Below are 15,210 nucleotides of genomic sequence, written 5' to 3' on the forward strand. Positions count from 1 at the left end.
TTGTCTAACATGATGATATGTGGTACTGTCAAAAGCCCTACTAAAGCTGAGATAAATAACAGCCAATGCTCTCCTTCCATCCACCAGACTTCTGACTGTAGAAAGCTATCAGTTTGGTCAAACATGTTATCTGTTTCACAAACCAATGCTGATTACTTCCAATCACCTTCTTGTCCTTCACATGTTTGGAAATGGTTTCTAGGATTATTTGCTCCATCACCTTCCCAGAAACTGACGTGAAGCTTCCTGGGCTGTAGCTCTCCAGATCTTCCTTCTGGCTTTTCTTGAATGAGTGATGTTTGCTTCCTTCCAAGTCTTCAGGAACCCCCCCTGACTGCCATGACCTTTCAAAGATAATTGTTAGAGACTTTAATCTCCTACAACTAGTAGAAAAGTAGAAAATTAAATGAAGGTGATGGTCAGATACAGTGATGAAATCCATAAATACTGACTCCTCCATGCAGTGGAGAAATATACTGTTGCCTATAAGCTAATTCTGAAACACAAACCAACTGTTTATTAGCATTTGATCAGGTACATTCTTGCACTGTTTCCTTTTCTCCAGTATGGACTGTGTTGAAGTCCTACTGGAGTCCTCCAGAGATAGCTTTATAGTCCCAGAGCATTAATGCAAAGCCAAAGAATTTCATGCTGCTACAGGCATGACAAGTGAACTCGGGTTCTCAGTCACTAAGAACAGCCTACATCCAACTCAGCAAAAGGCAGAATCAAAAACAAGTTAGTTAATAACTAAAAATATAAGTAATGAATCCTGGAGCAGAGCTTATGAGAACAAGAGATCGAGTGATGTCAAGGAAGGGTACCGAGCTATGGAACACTTTTCTGGAAGAAAAAAAAAAGCAAAAAGGAATAAAAAAAATAATTGAAGTCCATCTACCTTCTGAGAATATAAAATAATTAATATCTCTACCCTGAATTAAGGGGATAATATATTCTACAATATCCTACCAGTAAGCCAATTTATCTCCTAGAAACTGTCATTTTTTGAAATGAAATTTCTTTTCAGATTAAGCCTTTAGGAAATATTGTCATTCAAATTGTATTTACTCTTTTGTCATGTATGCAGTTCATTAACCTCATACTTTGCAGACTGTAATCTGTCAATTTGGAGGAATAATGGGTAGGAGAAAAAATATATATATCCTTTAAACAATATACAAAATGGAAATGTATAAAACATTATATATGCTATAAGAGCATAAGGAGCAATCATCCTAGATGCATACAATTGGAATAGTGGTATTTAGAATTATTAAAGTTCAAATGTTCTAAAACTCAGGCCATACTTTCAAGGCTGACCATAACTATATCAATAGATTAGAGCTGTTAAATAGTCACTGAAAATACAAATGTTTTGCTAAGCAAAATCTTTTGAGTTGTTATTCTTTTTATTGTTTCATTTGCTTTTATTGTTGTTTGGTTGTTTTTTTTTTAAACCAAAGCATCATCAGCTCCAAAGCCACAATTAATTTTTTTTCCATTGAATTAATAAGTTTACCAAGTCCATATTAAGTCAAGCAAAAGTTTCATGCTCTCCATGTACTGATAGCAGCATAACAAGAAACAACTGCCTGAACAACACTAAAAGAGCTGCATGTTTTAGGAAGCATAGTACATAGGAAACCACGATCCTGTTTTCATGCTTGTACCTGACCTGTTTTCAACCCGTCTATGCATGTTTTCAATTCAGCAGTTGTATTAGCTAGGTTTTTGAACTCTTCAACACAGGACCATCTGTGAGATGTTTTGGACAGCACCAGTTCAGCAAGGCTGTGTTCTAAATTCAGTTGTCAAAACATTGATGTAATACAAAATAAAACGCCACAGCTATGTTTGATTGTTTAGATGAGTGACAAATTAGCAATGCAGTTTGTTACTTCATCTATTCTTGCATATGGGTCTTTATATATGGAACTATCAATGAATCTACAGCGCATGACTTTTCAAGCATGCTGGAAAGGAGTTGGTCACATGTTTGGGTACAAAGATACCACTGAATCTTATTTCTGACTGGGCTTCTTGTGTTTGTTATGGATTATAAAAGGTCTGGGATTAATTCAGAGGTGTTGACTTCACGCAGTAGCTCAAGGTGTGAAATGCTGGGATATTCACAACTAGCTCTAAGCTCCGTTTGTAACCTATCCTTATCTCAGTCCAGTTTCAATGCAAAGTTAGTAGTGATGGGTAAATACAATTCAACTCAAACTTTGAAAACTTTGGTTCCACATCAGAATAGTTAAGGAAAAAGAACGTTTTAAACAGGCTACAAACACATTGTCTGAAGGAATTTTCTTGGGTTTCTACCACAGGCTAGCCTACATCTAAAGGAAGGTGCCTAAGGCCCTTAGCAACATCTGTTGCATTTCAGCTATAAACCTTACTTCCATTAAACAGTATGAGGAACTATTAATTTATAACACATTTTTAACACATATTTGTGAACAAGTGAAAGAACAAGGTCCCAAATGTTTAAGATACAAAGAAGGCAACAAGATCTTCCATAATACTCTATGTAAGCCTTTAATGACTGTTTTAAGGCAACCATTTAAAAAAAAAAAATCTTTACAAAAGAGGAAGTCTGAAACAAAAAGAACTACACAACTAAGAAGTTGAGAAAGGCCGTACTTCTTTATATGTTTCTTATGCTTTGGTAATTTCTGAATGTCTTATTTAAGTTTTACTAAAAATTCTTAGAAAAATAAAACCAGAAAAATATTTGAACTTCAAAAGTTTTGGACACTGAAATACTCAGACCTTAAATTACAAGTCTCTTTTTGTTTTTCTCCTCCACACATTTATGACAAAAAGCAAAGATTAAAACTTCAGGAGCATTTTTTAAGCCACAGTTTTTTGAAGAATTTCTATAAAGGGATTCATCTGCACAGAAGAAAGAGCTTTGTGCTGGCTTTCCTTTCTCTGACGGTTCTTGTGAAATGCAGATATATAGCTATGATTCAGAAATATACTTTATATCTAGAACCCGGTATTGAGAAATAAATCACAAGTCCCTAACCTTCCACATAAACTACTGTAAATTGCACACTGAAGGGAACAGAATAGAAAACTAAAATTATTCTCACTATTGTCAAATTCCATTGAGGTAGTAGAGGATTTATCGTACTGATATTGCCTCCTTTCACTGATCCAAAACAAAAAATAAAGTCTCAACTCATGCTATTTCAACAGGTAAGAGTCTTGATGTATTACACAGGCAGCCTGAAATGCTTTAGCAACCACCCATTACTGTTGAGGTTGATTTCCCTTCTGAATTGGAGCAGTCTCTGAAAGCCTATACTAAAATTCAATGTACATATTTTTACCTTTACATATATCCCATCACCTTGATCTAGATCATGAAATATGATTTTCTTCTTTTGCCTATCTCTTAGTCCATCCAATTAACTTAGTTGTGTCAAAACTGTTAACATTCTAGCCTTATTTAGTTGTTACACCATGGGAAAACTAGTAGTTTTGCTCAGAAAAACAAACAGACAAACAAACAAAAATACTAAACAACTTCACTCATATAAAAACCAAAAGCTACCTTAATTCTCTGACAAGAACCTCACAAACATCTGCAGTTCTCACTCAGATAATAAAAACAGCTACAGACTCTTAATAAAAGCTTACTTATAACCTTTTCATTCTACTTGCTCAACTTGAGTGCAAGCTGATAATGTTCATGAAGATTCCTAAAATATTCATTTCAGGAAACATTCTGATTCAGGAGAAAAAAGATTTAGTTATTTATTTTAGTTTGTTACATGACACAGATTTCTCTGATTTCTAGAAAGATAGATCCAGCCTAAATATTGTTATGATTTTGATCTTGCTCTGTGAATTTCACACAACAAGCTGTGAAAAGGGTCAGAAAACCAACCAAATTTAAACTAACCACCAGAGAAGCATAGATGTTTTTAAAAACATCATAGTAAAATTAATGTTCTATATAGACAAAAAGTCTTACTAGCCTGATTCAGATGGCTACCATACTTCCTAGTGAGAAGATGGAAATCTATAGGTTAATTCTCTCTCTCTCTCTCTTTTTTTTTTTTTAAAAAAAAAAAAAAAAAAGCTTTATTCAAAAAAGCAATAGCCCACATTAATATGTATTCAGCAGCATGTGTTCAGCATTCAAACATACTCTCAGTATTCAAAGCTTGTGCTCTTATTTTCAGATGAACAGAAGAAAGTTGAACCTGAAGTCCAACAGCTTATCCCAGATTAGAATAATAAATCACATAATTGAAACGTGAAACAAACTCATTAATCCTATTTTCACTGTCAACCCCAATGCAACTTATTTGCCAAGTGACAGCATTCTAACCTGTGCAACAAGTTTACCAGTGCATGGAACAGATTTGCTGGTTAGGTAGCAAACTTTGAAAGAATGGAACCCAGAAGAATATAATCTCCTTGAACGTGCATAGCGAAAGAATCAACACAAGCTTCTCCAAAGGATCAACTCAAGAGCCTATAGTAGGGAGTCACCTGGATCCTTACAGTCCACAGTGTAGGACTAATGCATTTCAGAGAGGACCAACAGTTGACAATGATACATGCTCTTACTTTGTAATCTCAAGAGGAATCACTATTCCTTCCCATTCTCCCTGACTTCAGTTTTAGGGACAGCTTCGATTTTCTCATTTGTATAATTTGTATAATTCCTTCTAGTCAATTCAGTTTTTTCATACTAGCCACCCATTCTCATTTGTTAAGTAAAAAATATGACTAATTCAGACAGCAATACAAATTACGCACTTAAATAAAACCATGCAACAAAACAGCCTTTTTTTTTTTTTTTGGCCACCTGCCAATTACTCTAGTAATTAAACTGAAAAAAGAAACTAAAGGACCATGTTTAAATAAAGATTTATTTAAGAAAAAAAAATGGATATTTAAAAATTATAAGAATATTAAACCCTTCACAGTCAGGACCTCCTGGTATTTTACTGTATTTTGTGGGGGGGAAATAATTGCTTAATTCCCTCAAAGAACACATTTTCATAAATTTAATTGCATATTCTAAAGGTCTTAACAACTTCTTAGGAAGTAATATCACTTATTGACAAACACACAACAGTGTGAGCTAAACAAGCCTTACGCATCCAGTACTTAACTGTTATGGGTGTGAAAGGATCACAGAATTGCAGAGGTTGGAAGGAACCTCAAGAGATCATCAAGTCCAACCCCCTGCTACAGAAAATATCCTACAATAAGTCACACAGGTAGGTATCTAGAAGAGTCTTGAGTATCTCCAGAGAAGGAGACTCCACAACTTCCCTGGACGACCTGTTCCAGTAACTTCATCCAGGTTGCTGATGAAGATGTTGAACAAGAACCCCTGGGGAACACTGCTATTTACAGGAACTCTTTGTAGAGAAAGTTAGCTAAACAAACTACCACTGATTCAAATAGCATACATGGAAGCATTTCAGAAGCATGCTCAGACTGGTTTATTGGTTGAATCTGTGCAAGGTATCCTGTTACAACTTGTGTAATTTTTCAAATAAAGTACTCCTGAAAATGTATATCTGAAAACATTCATTAGAAATCAGATTGTCTCAACTTCCTATTGAAGGATTGAATCAGCATCCTTTTATTTTGCTGACAGTACAGCTATCCTGACTTTCAGCCTCTCTTCCACCTTTTTTTGTGACACAGTGAAAAATGCAAAAGCAATTTATAGTGCCGAGAGTCTTTGGCTCCTTGACAAACATCACCGCTCCCAGTCTGCTCTGTCAATAGATCACCAACAATCTGTCATTTGGAGACCTGAAATATTGTCATCACCACTAATCAAAAGCCAAGCAGCTCCTCACGGGATGGTTTTTTTGCAGAATAGAGACCATGCTGAGGGAGCTTCAAAGAGCAATCCATCAGCCATGAAGACTCTAGAGCAGCACTGTAAAGAAAAGTCCTTCTCCTTGCAGGCTAGCTTAGACAAGGCTCTGCTTGTAGTGCCCTTCTGCTGAGACAAACCAGAGCCTGCCTTCAGGTGTCTGCACCCTGACACAACACAGCAAACAGCACCTACAAAAATACAGGTAGGCATACACACACTAATGGGAAGATCAAGTTCTGTGTGAAGTGACATTGCCTACTACTCTTTCCAATGACACCAGCATAATCAGGAGGTCAGAGATGCTAGGTCTTAAAAATCTGAGATAACGCAAAGTTCTCAATGCAGGTCAGGATTATCTGGCATTTAGATGGAATTAAGCATCAGATATACTATATCCCTCAAACCCTAATGCTGCACACACATATACATACACACACACGTATTCATGTATGTAAAATACATAATAAAAATAAATTCTTACCCTGGAAATCAAAATAAATTCCCTAATCTAACCATTCAAAGCTTTTGCCATTCTGAAGTAAAGCAAAGGCATAAAACATGAATATAGAATTTGGTTTTTAACACTGAAAGCAAGGTGTTTTCTCTGCTCAGTTTAGATTTTTCCATCCTAATATATACGAGCTAAAAGAAATAATTATTCTTCACTACAAAAAAATCATGCATCTTCAAATAAAGTAGGAATAATAATAAAAAATAAAAAAAATAAAAAATATAAAAAAAGCAGAGAAACTTACACATGCACTGTATCTTCTAGACAGACAGAAAAGTAACAATTATGAAGCTGATTAGATGTCTACTTCTAATTAAAAAGTATTTACAGAGAGGGAGCATTTAGAATACTTGCTCAAAACTCCACATCAGAGAAGCAAAGAGATGCCAAAGTTGTTTTATATCATAGTTCCACATTTCATCCACTGAACACAACTGCTGCTAGGTTATATGAGGTGACACAATATAAGGAAGTGTTTATTTCCTTTTGAAATGAGGAGTATTATCCATCCTTTGATAGCTCATTATGACAGTCAGCACTGAGAATTTAGTGTGTAGTATCCCAGTGGAAGCACACAGAGGCTAACAAACTTCCCTAATTTGACCAGGAATGCATGCCTCAGTATTTGATTTTAATGCACAAAATGTAATGGCACATTTTAAATACTTATCTACCTGAGCGTATTAAAAAATTCTTTTGTAGAATAGCACACTGAGCTTTTCAAATGCATGATGGCTTCCATTCAATCCTGATATTCTTATGTAAGATTCCTTTGTACCATGACTGTTTCTAATGTCAGATTTTTTATAAATCTTCAGTTCTAAACTTACTCCTTCATTAGACATGCACATTTCTAATTAAATTCAACTTACCCATCCTTCTTTGAAGAGATTAAAGACAGAGACCACTGAGACCCTTGAGGCTTTGTGCAGATACTGTACTTGTTCTTGGTAAAGACAACAGAAGCCAGAAGTGGCAAATAGGCACAAGAAGCTGCCAACCTTCTTAGAAAAACTTGTAACCAAAAATACCTACTTCTGATCCTATAAAAATCTTCAGCAGACTATCATACAGGTGAAAAAGAAGAAATATTGTTATGTATCTAATATACATTTCATTACAGGATTCTATATGCCAATGGTAAAATTAAAGCACACGTACTAGTCAGTCATTAATGAGGTCTGTGCCAGATCACATATCCTGTTTTATCCAGAGTGAACCAAACTTTACCATCTAAAAAAGAAATCAGAAACACTGCAGAGAGGTATGTGAGAATTAATAGAGTGATTCCTGTGCAGGGCTTTCAGTCTTATTACTCAACCTTCTTTCTCTTGGGCTTAAATACTATAAACTTGGTTTAACGAGAAATAAAGAAACTAAATGCCAGTATCTTCAATTATTCTCTTCATAGTAATCATTCTGAGAATGCATTCGGCCTTCCATATTAAAGACTCTTTCAAAGATAAGGCGTGCTTTCACATTTCTAAGTTTTTCCATGCAACACTAGATGACTGACTTCAGCACCATGGTGGAAATCCACATATAAAGCTACATGATTCTTATAACTCAAGCTTCAAAAATATTATTAGCAGTAAGAATATCAAGAATAACAGGATTCTTCAATTACTGTCAATTTGCTTCATGAATGCACAAGATAGGGTTGTTGTTTTGTTTTTGTTTTTTAATACCCAAAGCTTCTTCACTCATTCACTGTATTTGTAAGCACAACTGGTCAGACAAGGTTAGACAGACAGAATTGAAGGTCCAGTTACCCTGGACACAGGTACTTCATTAGAAATACTCAGCTTAACAAAATGATTCATCGTTCTTGTCAATTTGTCAAAATGGTTACAGACTTTGATCTGTAAGAACTCACCAGATGATCTATCTGGAAGACCCATTCAAGCATTAACAGTGTTTTGGAACCCAAGCCCAAAACCCAAAAACCAAGAAAATGTTCTGTGAGAGTTCAGCTTCCAGATCACACTGTCTCCCTGTCAAAGGCTCCAAACCATCCCACAGTGAGATGCTGCCATCGGACATACTCAAAAGCTGTAGTGGAGTTGAGCTCTCATAAGAAACATGAGACAGATTATTTCAAAAATGCTTTCAGATCTTAGCTTATTTAAAGAGCTCAGTGCTTCTGAAAACACTTGCAAACATGACGACAACAACATGGCTTATCCAAGCAGGCTTCCTCTGCCTGGGATTCTCTAACCTTGACTCCTTTACATTGCTGAAGACATTCAAGCCATTGTTTCCATAGATAACCACTCTCTGACCCAGACTTCTGGGTCAGTCTAGTCTTCAGACACCTTCATATTCAACATTATACAACATTATACAATTCCCCATGACAAAAACTGAGCACAAAAAGGTTTCTGCCTTTCCACATACCAAACAAGTAAGGTAACAGTCAAACCTTTGGCAGGGAGAAGGATTATTTTTAAGCATGCTAGCTGGACTGGGACAAAAACTTACTTTCTGTGAAAGAGTAGAACCTGCACGTTCAAGAATAACAAAACCTGCTTACTACCCAGAGAGGTATAACATTAAGACAAGAATACCAGAAGACACCTCATTGAAACTTACTTCTAATTATTTCCCCAAACACTTTAGTAATTTAAAATAAGTTAGCTTTTACATACTAATTTATCTTAGGTCAAGTCTAATCCAGTGTGTTTAAAACAATTAAGAAGCTCATAAAAAAATTCTTATTTATGCTACATGCCTAATTTCATTTGGCTCTGTTGAAAAATTCAGCCTTAAAGGGATATTTTGGTATTGCTTAATTGAACAATAATTTACTGTGTTAGGAAAGAAAAACATACCTGTGGCTGAAAGGGGAATATATATCAAGAAAGGTATTTATGAAGAAAGGTTGAGGAAACGGTTTGTTTAGCTTAGAGAGGAGAAGGCTCTGGGGAGAACTCATTGCAGCCTTCCAATACTTGAAGGGAACATATAAACAGGAAAGGGAATGGCTGTTTACGAGGGTGGACAGTGATAGGACAAGGAGAAATGGTTTTAAACTGAAGCAAGGGAGGTTTAGATTGGATATTAGGAGGGAGTTTCTCACACAGAGGGTGGTGATGCACTGGAACCAGTTGCCCAAGGAGGTTGTGGATGCCCCATCCCTGGAGGAATTCAAGGCCAGGCTGGATGTGGCTCTGGGCAGGGAGTTGAAACTGGATGGTCTTTGTGGTCCTTTTCAACTCAGGCCATTCTGTGACTCTCTTATGCTAATACTGTCTGCTTGGTATCAAATTTAAGTTTTATGATCTGCTTCCAAAAGAAGCTTTCTTGATCAAAAGTATCATAGTATCATAGTCTCGTGCGGGTTGGAAGGGACCTTAGAGATCATCGAGTCCAACCGCGCAGGATTCGAGCCTCTGTGTAGCAGAGCGGCACTTCTACCACTTGCGCCACGGGGGGGATTCGAACCCAGGGCCTCCGGTGTTGCAACGCGGCATTCCTACCACTTGCGCCACTGGGACACAAAAGTTGGACTGTGTACATTTTGAGTGATTAAATCAACTATGAACTTGGCAAGAACAGAAAAAAGGGATACGGAACAAAACAACAACAAAAACAACCAAAATCTTCCCCCAAAGAACCTTTGATGTAAAGCTCCCTTGGCTCTTAGATGCTCTTGACTTATGTTAGCACTCAATGTGAAATCTGCATATTTCCGCCTTCTCAAAATGAATGTAAACAGGTGGAAATACGTGGTTTGTTACATTATAGAGCTAGAATGGCTAAAGTAATAAAACAATCAAGTATAACACCAAAGATTGACATTATATACATAGGTTTTTTTTAATGTTTGCAGTTTTTGTGTAGGTTTGAGAAATACAATTTCATTAGCGGTCTTTTTTTTTTTTTCCCCACCTCAACAAAACAGAGAGTGCCCTTTTGATCAAGATAAAACATATTCCTCCATATTTCATGTCTCCTGAAGTAACTGCTTATTCCTTTAACTGAGTTTTTGAAATCAGAACAGGGAGATTAAGAGCCAGTAGGATGCATCAGAAGTTAGCATGCCAAGAACAACTTAAACATTAAATGCTTGCTGTCACAGATAATGAGATGTTTCCCTGTTTCTTAGTTTTACAATAAACAAGCATCTCATATGAGGGGAAAAAACAAAAACAAAAAACAAGCAAACAAAAAAAAACCTATTAGCATAGATATCAGTGTGCATATAACAGATAACATATTTCATTTACATTTATAATGACCAGAATACTGCTAGGGAATCTGGTCAGACAATCTGCTTTTATAGCCCATTCATGACACAACGTTAGCACATCCCAAGGGAACAGAAGAAAACACTTCAGCCCATCCCACTCCATCCAGACTTCTTTCCAAGTACCCTAACTACAGAACAACTATAAACCAAATGCACTGATTCTGCAGTTCATGAGCAGAGTTGAAAGGGACCCTTAAAGGTCATGTGGTCCAACTCTCCTGCAGTGAACATGGATACCTACAGCTAGATCAGACTGATCAGAGGCCAGTCCAACCTGACCTTGAATGCCTCCATGGACAGTACATCCACCACCTCTCTGAGCAACCTATTTTCTTATCTCCAATATTGCATAGCTGTCCTATGTTTCCCCCTTAAAATCAGAAAAAAATAATGCTTCTGTAGATGTACTGACTTTGCAAGTCAAAAATCAATCTCTTATTCAAAAGCAAAGACATTTTAGTCTTATTCAAGAGTCACTCTTTCATTTAAAAAAAAAAAAGCATTATATATGTAAAAATCCCGCCTCCATTGCAATGTATTACTTCTGTTGTATGTAAGCATACTACTAAATTTAACATTGTGCAGTTAAATAATCACCCAAAATTCATCCTGCAATAAGATCATACTGAGACCTTCAAAAGGAGAAAAACAATCCATTTCATTTTTGACAGATAAAGCTGTAACTGGAAATATCAAACTTCATGACTTACAAGTGCAATCAATAAGAATCAAGACCATGGGTTCTTATTTAAGTAAAGAGTGCCTTAATGATGTGTTTTCCTTATCTTACTGGCAATCGTGAACACAAGTTGCTTCTAGGAATACTTGAAATGTACGTCTGGCATTCTAACAAAGATATGCAAGAACTGCCACAAGTGATAGGCTCTAAAAATCGTATCAGGCTGAACCATGAAATAGAAAATGTATCTGAAATTTAGTGCAAAATTTAACAGTCATGAGTTCTGCTGATTTTGTTATCTGCTCAATTTACATGCCGATCCACAGCCCTACTTAAAAACAGATTTCTTCAAACCCTTAAAATAAGCTGCTCCATCCCTTCCTTTGTAGTGTAAGTTGGTGTTACACGTTTCGAGACACAAACACATTACAACAGATCGTAGTCATTAAATTGATACCATCCATCAGCAAAGGTAAATTATGCAAACAAGAATTATGCAAACACTTTTTTTTTTAGTTGATACTATTTCTATTTTGTGCAGCTGTCTGTCAGAGTTCATTATGTGAGGATGAAATAATTTTAGGAGCATTATTTAAAAAAAAAAAAAAAAAAGTGAAAATCAGAAGCTAGAGCCATTGATGAGCCATTTATCACTGCTTGGCATCAGCTAAGAGACCTGACAAGCAGAACTCAGCACAGTAGCTGGAGCTTCCTCCCCACAGCATCCTTCTCACAACCCACAAACCCTCACGCAACTGGAATCCAGAAATAAAACACTTTGCTTCCTACCAGAAGCTTTAGGAGGTATTTCCTTTGGTATGTACACACAGCACAGCCCGCTCCTCTTTTTTCAAAGCCTCTCTTATATAACAAGCTGCAAAAACCGTCTCTCAGCACCGCGACCAAGATGCAATCTCCCATTTCTGTACTGAAGCTCCCAATAGAATCTCATCCAACATATCCTCAAGCCATTAATCAACTTCTTACTAATAAGAATGATCTATTGCAAGTTCTGTGCAGCTTTGCAGCACACAGACTGATGATATTTCATCACAGCTCCCTAAAGGGAAAGGCATTTCCAAATGAGAGGGGCAGCTTCACACAGAACTGGTCTTACAGGGATGTTTGATCACCACAAAATGCACAAGTTCTGCTTAATTACTGCGCTCTTCCCCGGTGGTTGGGTTTGGGGTTTCTCCCTATGCCCACAGTGCCAACCAACTGACAGGGTCTCCAAAACTGTGTGGGCCTAAGGACCACCTTAGGGCACACAGAAGCCCTCCCTACAGACCTGCACTGACTCCCTAACATCACATCACTTCTGCATTGACCAGCTAGCCAAGATGCCTGGACAACATTAGCCCAGCCCAGCCAGGTAACTCCCCGAGCTCAAGACAGGAGGAGTACATCCTGAGATACAGGCTGACACACATCATTTCCCTCCTCTTGATTGAGCAGAAGCCCATACCAGACTTATGTAAGCCCTGCACGGCTCTGGGTATGCCCTCACTCCCCAGTGGTTCAGCTGTGAGTGTGGCACAGCCCACAGAACAGTTGGCTACCAACTACGGTTCAGGATTTCCACTTTATGTGCAGACCACAAAAAAAGCCCGCAACATGAAGTTTTTATTTCATTGTGTTATTACCAATAAAAGAGGCAAACGTGGTTTTAGTTGCACAGATATATTCTGCAACAGCCAATAAAGTTAACAGCTGGCTGTTTAATGGAGGCCTATTGCTTCCTTCGTATTTTTATCTAAGTTTAGGCTATTTTCCTGTAACATGGGAGGTTAATCATGACACCCTGACTCAGAACAAAGCACACACAAACACTTAAACTGTGAAAAAGAAAACATCTGAGCACAACAAAATATTCTCAGCTTCCACATTTCCATGCCTTCGGTCCCTACAGGGGAAATTTAACATGGTTCCCCAAATGATTTCAGTTCGGGGTTTTCTTTTTCCTCTCCGATCTCTCTGACCAGATGGGTTAGTGTACTACAAGCACCACTCGTGCTGCTGTACCTCCTCCGCGTGCCCTCACCCAGCCGCGGCTCCGCGCTGCCCGATCGATGCGAGCACATTACACACCAGCAATAGAGTAAGGAAAGGGTACAGGGAAGAAGAGCATCTTTCCTTTCAGCCATTAAAAATAGATCAGCGAGCGCTCCGCAGCCCCTTCCCCACCCCCTCCCCAAGCTCAACGTTTTGCGGGGGGGACTTCAAAGGAAGGACACCCCCTCAGAGCCGTGCAGACACGCAGAGCAGCCCAGGGCCCGAGCGCCTTCCTCCTCCTCGCCCCGGCCCATGACTTCACCGCTGTAACGAGAGCATCGGCGCGGGGCGGCGGGCGGCACGGAGCCGCCGCTGTGCCCTACATAGGCGGCGTATGAAAAAAGGGAGGAAAAAAGAGACGGGGGGAGGAGAGGCGGGAGGAAGGAACGAGGCACTTTGTTACCTCCCGTCTGCAGGCACAAACGTGGCTCCCGGCCGCCTCACCGAGGGGAGCAACGCAGGAGCCCGCACCGAGAAGCCGAAGGGAGAGAGGAAGGGAGGGAGGGAGGCGGGGGACCTGGCACCATGACGATGCCCGCCGTACTCACCGATCAGCGCCGCTCCAGCCTGCTTCCTCCCGAGCATCCACCAAACCCCAGCGGCAAATCCTCACTTCGGTGGGCAAGGATGAAAAGGGGGCGGGAGGGGGGTGCGCCAGCCCCGGGCTTCACCGCAAGGTCCTGACCTTGCCCAGCACCAGCTGCAGCATCTTCGTCGTCCCCCCCCCCCGGGCGCGCCCGTGCGTGTGCGCTCCGGAGCGCTCAGGACGGCCGGCAGCCGGGGCGAGCCGCGCTCGGCACCCACCGCCCCGAGGGCCTGGGGCTGCGGCTGGAGCCGGGCTGCGCGGCCGCGCCGTAGCGCTGCGCGCCAGGCGGGCTCGGGATGTGGCCGGAGGAGACGCGGCCGCCGCCGCAGCATCTGCCGCCGCCGCGCTGCCTGCCTCTCTCGCCGCCCGCCTGCCTCCCGCCCTGCCTCCGCCCCTCCCTCCCGTCCCCTCCCCAGCAGGAGCGCGCCCGCCGCGGCCGAGCAGCCGGCGCTGGCTGGGGGAGGAGGAGGAGGGAGAACGGAGAAGGGCGGGCGGCCCCGCGCCCGATGAGGCGCCGCAGCAGCCCGAGCCGGGCGGGGCCGCGCGGAGGCCTCGAAGCGGGGAGAGAGCGGAGCTGCGGGAGGGGACGCGGGGATCCCCGCACGGCAGCTCTCCTCGCCGGGGAAAGAAGCGAAGACATGGGATCTGGGTGACGCCCACGCTCGTTATCCCGTAGCTTTCTCTCTGCATCTTTGGTGGGAAACCTACCGTGTTTGCAGAAGTCTTTTCGCGAGCGAAGAGCGCGAGGAATATGGAAGTCGTATTTACTTATGTATGCGCTTAACCCTTTACCGAGAAACTTGCGTGCGACGCAATGACATCGCGCGCCCGAAAGTTCCCATTCCACCGCTCCGCTGAAGCGCCGTTACGGCGCCGTGCCCCAGTGGAATAGCGGGTTCCGATCTCAAGCGGACTCCGCTCAACCCACGCTCCGGGGGCGGTCGGGGCATCGCACGCCGCGCGGTACCACCTGCGCTCGGGGCCCGGAGCCGCGCGGCTGAGCTCGGGCGGGGGCTGAGACGGGCTGCTCCGCCCCCCAGGGCAGCGCGGTGGAGTTAGTGCGAGCGAGTGATGGACTAGCAGGGAATTCGGGAGGGATGTCCGTCACCGGACTGAGCTGATTCGGTGAGAGGGACCGCCGCCTCCAGGTTTGAGAGCAACTCGCTGCTGCCACCTTTCGCTCAGCGGGTCCCCGCTAAGCAGGGGATGCTCGGCAACCTCCGGCAGGTGCCTGCCCTGCCCTGCCGCCCGTGGAGGGGCC

General features: G+C 41.1%; 1 protein-coding gene across 6 annotated transcripts in view; it reads right to left on the minus strand.

Moving 5' to 3' along the window:
- CTNND2 (catenin delta 2) overlaps positions 1-14,999 on the minus strand; it is a 585,077-nt gene extending 570,078 nt beyond the window's left edge. For 5 of the 6 annotated variants that reach the window (XM_015854430.2, XM_015854428.2, XM_015854427.2 and 2 more), the window contains exon 1: positions 13,912-14,005. In XM_015854430.2, coding sequence (XP_015709916.1) covers positions 13,912-13,948 — 37 coding nt within the window. In that variant the 5' untranslated portion in view covers positions 13,949-14,005. Of the gene's footprint in view, positions 1-13,911; positions 14,006-14,657 lie in introns of those variants that run through there. The other variant, XM_015854425.2, reaches the window with a different exon arrangement.
- Between the last annotated feature and the right edge of the window lie 211 nt (positions 15,000-15,210).

Source organism: Coturnix japonica, chromosome 2 (assembly GCF_001577835.2).
Source record: "Coturnix japonica isolate 7356 chromosome 2, Coturnix japonica 2.1, whole genome shotgun sequence".
Taxonomy (NCBI): Eukaryota; Metazoa; Chordata; class Aves; order Galliformes; family Phasianidae; genus Coturnix; species Coturnix japonica.